The sequence below is a fragment of the Cricetulus griseus genome, chromosome 2 (assembly GCF_003668045.3).
Source record: "Cricetulus griseus strain 17A/GY chromosome 2, alternate assembly CriGri-PICRH-1.0, whole genome shotgun sequence".
Classification (NCBI taxonomy): Eukaryota; Metazoa; Chordata; class Mammalia; order Rodentia; family Cricetidae; genus Cricetulus; species Cricetulus griseus.
Genome location: NC_048595.1, coordinates 373262614 through 373271419, shown reverse-complemented (window position 1 = coordinate 373271419; position 8806 = coordinate 373262614). Strand labels below are relative to the sequence as shown.

Here is an 8806-nt window from a genome sequence, read left to right as displayed (position 1 = left end):
AGTGGACCTGTTGCAGGAACAGGTGGATGATTTAGTAACCTTAACTTCCATAGGATGCATTCATTCCTTTTCTTCTTTATGTATCACCTCCAGGATAGCCAACAATTTCATGGAGAACAGCAACTTGAGTTGGCAGCTGAGTGCCTACCTTCAGGGAAATTGGAGTCAACAGTTCGAGAACCTGACAGATACCTTAACACAACAGATTGTTGCCATGAATGTTACACGCCTGAGCCTGCCCACTGTTAATACCCTCTTAACTACTATTAAGCAAGCCTTTAGTTTAGTTCAGGAATGGGCTGGGGTGGGGGTTATGCTTTCCATGGTGTTATTAGCCATTTTTGTTTGCCTGTGGTGACTATGCAGGATCAAGAAGTCGCAAAAATCCCAAGCTGCCATGTTGGTACAGGCCTTTGCTTCTGTGGAAGCAGGACAATCCCCTCAAGCATGGTTATCCATGCTGACAGACAAATAGGTGTCTGTCTCGCCCTTGCTGAGTGAGTGATGTGTATCTGAATCAGTCATGCTCAATGCGGGCACCTACCTTTTGCTGAGCGAATAAGCATACATGTGTTCCCTTCAACCTAAGACATGAGCCTGTGAGGGCGACACAGTGACTCCTTGACGGGTAAGATAGGGACACTGGGGTTGAACCTAAGACAGAGATGACTGAAATCTGACAACAGATAGATACTGCTACTCCTATAATATCAAAACAAAAAGGAGGAACTGTTGGGAGCTGCAAAGTACCGCACCCAAAAGATGGTGCCGGTTTCTGCCTTCCGCCAGCCCGATGGCGATTGCTCTCTGTGGTAAACAACTTCTAATTTGGTAAAGGCTATGTATCCTCTTATTTCTGCTTGGAGACAACCTATCCTGGCGCACCACGTAGGGTTAGGTGATTGGTAGATGTTGACTATATCAGGCCCCATCTTCCTCTACCCGGGGCCGCCATTCACTGTAAATCAAGTTTCCCGAATAAACTGTGTGAAGAAGATTCCTCGGTGTTGCGTCATTCTTGCTGGTCAAGGGTGGACGCAACACCTAACATGACAAGTTTAATTGTAATAGGTGACTAACTACTAACATGCCTTTCCTTAATATCTTAAATATTTGTATTAATAACTTTCAAGGACTAGAAATTTACATCACATTGTTAAATGAGTTGCATAGGTACAATACCTTAAACAAGAGTAGAAATGTATGTACAATATGTTCAAACAAAAATAACCTTAAATTTATAAAAATATACAAAAACCTAAGAGTAGAAACATATATGAAATATAACAAAAATAACCTCAAATTTGTATTAGTATACAAAAACCCATACCATAAAAAATATTGAAGACTACTAGCTACTTTTTTATTTAAAAGTAGATTCAATAATCTTCCCTTTTATCCTATCATTTCTATAACCCCTCTTTTTCTTTTCAGAACGAGATCCTGGAATCTAGTCTCTTTGTTCAGCTGTTTTTCCTGACCATTACCAATAACAACTTGTACCATACCAGGTAACATAAGACAGAGATTTTGGATTTTTCTTTGACAAGCATGCTTGCGTTTAGATGAGAGAGCCACACTCCAACTCCAAAGCCAGCTTTAATTTTTAATTGAACTGGGGCTACAAAAAGACCATTTGCATTAAATGTCTGTACAGAACAGCATAAACAAACACTTGTGAAGACTTACAAATATATATATATATACATATATATATATGTATGTATTTGTATATATTTGTATATATTCATATATATTACATATATATATTCATATATATTACATATATATGTATGCATGTATTGAAAACGAAATACTAGATGTGATGTGCATCCAGAGATACATTTAAAACCATAGTAGTAATACATACATTCCTTCAGCAGAAGAACTGTTAAATGAAGCTGATGTAAGACGACTTCAATCAAATGACACTGTCCTGACTGCATCACTCAAGAAAGAAACTTGACCAAGAATGGAACTAGGGTAAAGGCCATTGTAATATGAGAGGAAAAAAATCAGCAGGAAGAAGAAAAATCAGCTGTGTTTTGGTCTAGAAAATGGGATGAGAGAGAAGGAAAGGAATGGAGAGAGAGAGAGAGAGAGAGAGAGAGAGAGAGAGAGAGAGAGAGAGAGAGAGGTGTTGGGACTGTACTTCAGCATTCTGTTTCCCCTGAATAGTTTAGATAAAATCATAGTATTTATCACAGCTCTGTGGATATGCTCACAGAGTCCAGAACTGCAATAAATTAGTATTATGCAAATTCTTTTCCACAGAAATACAGTCCTTCTTGGTTATCTTCAACAGCCCACAGGGAAGGGAAGAATGGTTTCTGGGAGGCACAGTTAGACAAGATTGTACTCCTTCAGGTTCAGCTGCAGGATGGTGTCCTTGACGGCAGCAAAGACAAAGCGGATGTTCTCAGTATCTGTTGCGCATGTGAAGTGGGAGTAGATAATTTTGTCACTGTCAGGGTTCAGGTCCACGAACATCTTCAGGATGAATTCTCGAGCTGCCTGGGCATCTCTCTGGGAAGTAGTCGACTGACTTATGAAATTTTTATGCTGTTGGAAATGGGCTAGCTATACCAATAAGCCAATTCACTCTTTTTCTTGGAACGTTTTCTCTGGATGATTCTTTTCCTTCAGATGTCTCATTTGTCCAATGGTCTTCAGATTCCTTAGCTGGATGCCTTCATTCTCCTGGAAAGACAAAAACAAAACCCTGCCCCAACCCTAACTTTGGGGAGTTTCCCTCTTGGGCAAATAAATCTTTGTGCTGAGAACTTGGCCTTGGGGGTCCCGAGCCAATACTTTTCCTTTCATTAGGAATATAAAAAGCACTGTTTTGAGCCAAATATGCAGGCCAGTCATTTTTGCTATATATATATATATATATATATATATATATATATATATATGCAGATTTTGCAGGGTTGTAAGATAAAATTTCACTTTTGTTACTGCATCCCTAGCACTAGAATTATGAAGTGAGGATCACTGTTTTCATGCATTGTATACGAAAGGTCTTAATGCCCCCCAGAAGTCCCATTCCACCAAGGCCTCATCTACCAGAGTCCTCTTAAAAATGTTGTGTAGTGGCGCCTGCATTCTGAGAGCATGTAGACTTCACAAGCACAGATAGGAAAGGGTTCTCTCGAAGCTGGATGGAGAGAGAATGGGAAAGAAGTCCTCTTATACTGTGGGACCTGAAGAACCCCTGGTGGAGTGACAGCAAGAGCACTAAGACCCTAGTGAGTAGAGGGCGGAGACTTGGAAATTAGTTCAGTGTTTTGAAGCTGTACATTTTGTTTGCCTGACTATACCCCTGCAGACTCATGCAAGGTTATAAGGAACAACAGGGAATGAAATATTAAAATCAAGCCGTTGCCAGAGCAACGGAATGGGCGGGGGGGGGGGGGACGGGGACTGACAGCGACTAAGTTCTGTCTCCATAGAGATTGCTCAGGCTAGATATCAACATCAACATTCCTAGACACACGCGCCAGGATGCTACAGTCGCGGCCCGGAGGGAAACTTCAGATACAGGTTGGCCACGATGCTTTCTGATCTCTAATCCTGCCTGCTCTGAACCTTATAAATCGAAGACACATCCTTGAACCTAGGGTGTAGTTGTCCAGAACTTTCGGGGTAAAGAAGGCCGTAGCTGAGCTGAGGGAGGGGTGGGGCACGATGTTCTCATGAGTCCAGTTGGCCCCACATCAAGCCATGGCTCCCAAGAAGAGGCGCGGGGTCGGGCGCAAACAGGTGGGCGACAATGCGGAGGTCCAGCTCACCGAGCGCGCGCAGTATCTGCTGCGCGAGTACTCATTGCTCTCGGACAATCTGGTGGCCTGTGAGCAGTGGGTGGACCAGGTGCTGCAGGACAATGCGTTCCTGGACCGCGAGGCGCTGCGCTTACGCGAAGAAAACCGGCTTTACGCCAGTTATGTGAGCACGCACGCGCAGCGCTGTGCCAACACCATCGTGCGTCTAGAGGACCAGAACCGCGTGGACCTGGCACATATCCGGTGGCAACGAGCCGAGCTGGCATCACTTTATCACGGGCGCGAGGATGGGGTGCGTGCACAGCTGATGGAAATGAAGAGGCGCGCGGAAAACATGACACAGCAGGTTCAGGAGCTGCAACCCTACAAGGCCAGTGAGCGCGCCTCCGGGGACCGGGCGGGGTCGAGAGGGATGGGCGCGCTCCCACCCGTGCGCTGATCCGCGCTCCCGCTGCAGGAACTGCAGCTAGAGCAGATGGCGCGAATCCGGACCCTGGAGCGCGAGCTCCTGCACATGCGCGTGGAACACACGCAGCTCCTCCATCGGGTGAAGCGACGCTTCCTGGATGACAAGGCTGCTTTTGAGCGGGAGGCACGCCTGTACGTGCAGTCCCTGACGCGCCGCTCGGAGCGGGAAGCGGCGCGTGCCCTCATTAGTCACACACAGGCCATCAAGTCGGACAATGGGCGTCTCCGATATGAACTCCTGAGGCTTCTCCACCGGGCCCGCGTCCTGCAGGACATGAGACAACAGCTGCTAGAGCAGCGAGATCAGCTGCGCAGGGAGCACGAGGACGTGCGGAACCTGGACCGCATACACGGCTGGCTGCACAGGGGCCCCGGGGGGCCACCACTCTGGCAGTTGTCCCAAACCCAAGAGCCCAACTTGTACACTGGGCCACTTGCCACCCTGTTGGAATCATCCTATACAACTTTAGGTGCCCAGGTTATGGCCCAATCACGCGCCACCCCCAGGGCCTCGTCGGTGGCCCAGTCACACCGAATCTCTGAGACATCTTCTGTAACGCCCCAGGAGTCTCTAAAGGCTGGGTCTGTGATTTCTTCCCTGACTCCGGGATCCCGAGGCCCATCTCTGAGTATCTCTCACCGGAGCTCGCGGATGTCGTCCCTGGCCCAGTCACGAATGAACTCCAGGGTTACGTCCCTGGCTTTATCGACCAATACTTCTGACTTGCTGCCGCGGTCACGCGAAGACTCTCGGATCTCTACACAGACCAACTTGCGTGAGTTCTCTCAAGAGACTGACACCTCTGCAAAGTCTAGCACCAAGCATCTCTCTGTTGTGTCACAGGATCGGGTCCCTCTCAGTCCACAATTGGAGGAGGAGACAGCAAGCACTGACGATGCCACAGAAGTTGTCTTGGGGCAAGCCTGAACCCACAACGTGGGGGATGGGGTGGGTGGGGGTTGGGTGGGGGTGGGGGGGATGCCCATAGGACCATGAGGTGGGAGAAACACACAAGCTTTCTTGGTACATAAAGATGTTGATAAAAGTGTAAAATAAACCCCACCATGCTCTGGCACCTGTCTGGTTCACTGCCCATGTATTTCAGGTGTGCAGAGGCCTGCAATTCGAGCTACAAGGGAGCTTGATGTCTCCTTGTCTGCTGGAATTCAATGTCCTTCCACCAACAGCCAACCTGCATAGGGATCCAGCAAGGCAGGCTTGGGCTGTGCTCAGGGTAAGTTTGGTAGTGTAATTTCAAGGGGATTTCTGCAAAAGAGAACAGATTATGTCCTCATCACCACAGAGAGACTACTGAGGCTTCCCTAATCATTTAAAATATATATTTCCCAATTTAGGGAAGACCGTGAGAATTATCTGGGAACTTCCATTGCCACACATCTATATGAACAGGGATGCATGCTATGTTTGGTTCTTTGAGTCATCTGGGATCCTGCTGGAGAGAGTTGTGCCTCTTTTTAGACCAGGTTGCCCTCGAACTCACAGAGATCCCCCTACCTCTGCCTCCCGAGTGCTGGAAGTAAAGGTGTGTGCAACCACCGCCCAGTTTTAGTTATGCCTCTTAATTTTAAACACATCCCTTTGTGTTTATTGGATAGAACTTTGATCTGTTTCTTCTAGTGCAGGGATTGAGCCAGGGCCATCTGCATGATAAACAAACCCGAGTTACATCCCCAGCCCTGTCCAATATTTCTTCAAGACACAATCAAAATTAGAAAATTCACGTTGAAGAAAATACTATCAACAAAATCATACTAGCCAATCAAATTTTGTCACTTGTCCCAGTAGTGTCCGTAGCCAGCTATGCCCGTTTTCTGGGTCACATCTTGCAATCCATTGTCCTGTCCTTTATATTTGTTTGTTCATTTTTTGTTATTTGTTTTGTTTTGAAACAGGGCCTCTTTATGTAGATCAGGCTGGGTTGAACTCAGAGATCCTCCTGCCTCTGCTTCACAAGTGCTAGGATTAAAGGTGAAAGGGGTGCTCCACCACCTCCCAGCAACACAACTGTATTTTAAAAGTTTTTTTTTAGGGGCTGGGGAGATGGTTCAGCAATTAAAAGTACTGACTGCTCTTCCATAGGTCCTGAGTTCAATTCCCAGCACCCACATTTGGATTTGAAGCCTTCTTTTGGTGTGCACATGTGCATGCATACAAAGCACCATATACATTAAATAAATATTTTATATATATATTTGCATGCCTGGTGCCTGCAGAGGTCAAAGAGGGTAGCTGATCCCAGGAACTGGAGTTACGGATGGTTGTGAGCCCAGGTGTGGATTTTAGGAACCAAACCTGGGTCCTCAGCAAGAGCAGCAAGTGCTTATCTTGGTGTCATCAATCCAGCTCCCTACATGTAGTCTTGTAAGATTGAACAGTCAAGTTCCAGGACCTGTAGGGAGCCGGTTCCTGCATTCTCCATTACAATAATGGTGCCTGAAGACACCAAGATGTAAATTACTTCACAGGCGCTGGGTAATCTCCATTCCTTTGATCTCTGCCTATCCCGTGGCTCATTTGGCCTGAGGAGCTGAAGCCATTCATAGGGTAACACGTCCCAGGCGGCTGCTTGCCAGCCTTTATTAGGGATGGGTTTCTTGGTTCAGAGTCTCCGCTCTGGTAAGCTTATGCTCTCTCCAACTCTCAAGATGCATTAAAGCTTGTCTGCAGAAGGATCCGAGTGTCCTGCGTGTATTTCTTGCCAGCGAGAAAATACAGCGCGCGGGACATATGGTGCCGAAACCCGGGAACATGTGAACATCTCCGGCACTGCGGAAACCCCTCTAACGGGGCGGTTTCAGAACTGCAGGGTGGTAAATTCGGAGAGGTATGTTTTTTCTGGACTTTGGCTTGGGAATGTTGCTATTTTGGGAGGTTAATGTAGAGGCTTCTGTGCTTTTACTAGGAGCTATTTTGACTTTTCTCACTGTTGTAACAATCTTAAAGAAGTCCAGAATTACATATCAGAAACCGAATGTAGTGAGAGATGGGGCGCGCCCAACAATAAAATATAAGGAAAAAGGACCTCCCGGGATGTCTACTGACAAGGGAGTGTATAAGGAAAAAGGACCTCCCGGGATGTCTAGTGACAAGGGAGTGAATAATTTGTTAAGAGAAACAACAACAAATAAGAAAAAAGGACCTCCTGGGATGTCTAATGACAAGGGAGTGAATAATTTGTTAGATGATAGCTCTGATGACTCTGAAAGCTCAAGAGATAAAGTTTTAGAGAAAACAGCTCAGCTAGGTAAAAAAGAAACAAAAAAGGAGGGAGAGAAAATAGGGGATAACCGGTCACACCCCGGTAAATTTAAGAGAAATAAAGACTCAAAACCTAGCCTCTGCCCTACAATGAAACTAGAGGCCTTGGAGCTGAGCAGCTCAGACTCTGAGATTTTAGACTCTAGCAAGGAAGCAGAGCTAGAGGAGGAGGCAGCACAATACCACCCCGATAGATATCGGCTGCCAAAAGTGAAAGCAAATATGAGGCCATCGCCTATTAATCCAGCGGGTGTACTTCCATCAGCACCCCCATTATTTGGTACTGACTCCTTTTTACCATCAGAGGAGCGGAGGAAATTACAGATGGCTTTCCCAGTCTTTGATAGGGGAAAAGGCCATGTATGTTGTTTAACACTTCTTAAAGGCCTGGAATGCCTGTGGCTTTAAAGCCTCATAAACATTAACGCTGGGGGCCATACCGCGGCCAAGCGTCTCACCTCAAAACCTAAAAGGCCAAGGAAATGGTAAAATGGAAAGATATCTTAACTGATCTTTGGAGAGGCCCGGATCCTATTCTCATAAGATCCAGGGGAGCTATTATGTTTTCCCACAGGATGAAGAAAATCCCCTGTAGATCCCAGAAAGACTCAACCCGAAGAGCCCCTTTGGACCTTCAAAAGTCAAAACTCCACCCTCTCCCCGGGAGTTGAGAGCCGCTATTGTTATCCAGATTAACTCCTGTCCTTGACGGAGAGAAAGGGGTGGGGGTGGGATTGTTTGATGCAGCCGTTTGAGGATTGGTGTTACTTCTGGCTGGTCTATAAGCTCTAGGCTCAAAACTAAAGAGAGATCGCCCAAGCACTTCCACTGATATTTGGCTAACAATGCTTAAGCAATAGGCCGCCGGCCAGACAGCTCTTGCACACCCGGAGCCTAGGCTCATTGCACAGGGTAGAGTGTCTGGTTTGAGCAGCCCAATGAGGGTGTTGAGCAAAGGCATCGCACAGAGTTGCCTAGTATGCAGGCTTCTCTGAGAGGTACGTTGACCTGCATAAGGGTTACCTGCCCGAGTCTCCCTTTCCCAGAAAAACGGCAGAGGACAGGTCGAGAGTGCTTCGGGTCAAGCTAACAGCCTGATGGCGACTCTCGTACACAGTCTTAATGTTTGATTTTGGGAAGGTACAACCTCTGCCTCTATCCCTCAACATATGGGTGACCTATTTGCTTGTAAAAATATAAAGCCTTTTCATTAATTAATAAAAAAAGGGGGATATGTAGGGAGCCGGTTCCTGCATTCTCCATTACAATAATG

At 46.5% G+C, this 8806-nt stretch overlaps 1 protein-coding gene across 1 annotated transcript; it reads left to right on the top strand.

Moving 5' to 3' along the window:
- Positions 1-3726: 3726 nt before the first annotated feature.
- Positions 3727-5181, top strand: Ccdc166 (coiled-coil domain containing 166). The gene is made up of 2 exons (XM_027404298.2): positions 3727-4155; positions 4243-5181. Exons 1-2 carry the CDS (start codon positions 3727-3729, stop codon positions 5179-5181), a joined length of 1368 nt encoding a protein of 455 aa, XP_027260099.1.
- Positions 5182-8806: the final 3625 nt, after the last annotated feature.

What these genes read in the sequence shown, in the direction of transcription:
- Ccdc166 (XM_027404298.2), top strand. Translation starts at nt 3,727, where the DNA reads ATGGCTCCCAAGAAGAGGCGCGGGGTCGGGCGCAAACAGGTGGGCGAC. An exon ending in AGGAGCTGCAACCCTACAAG is followed by an intron (nt 4,156 to 4,242) that starts GCCAGTGAGCGC and finishes CTCCCGCTGCAG; the next exon opens with GAACTGCAGCTAGAGCAGAT.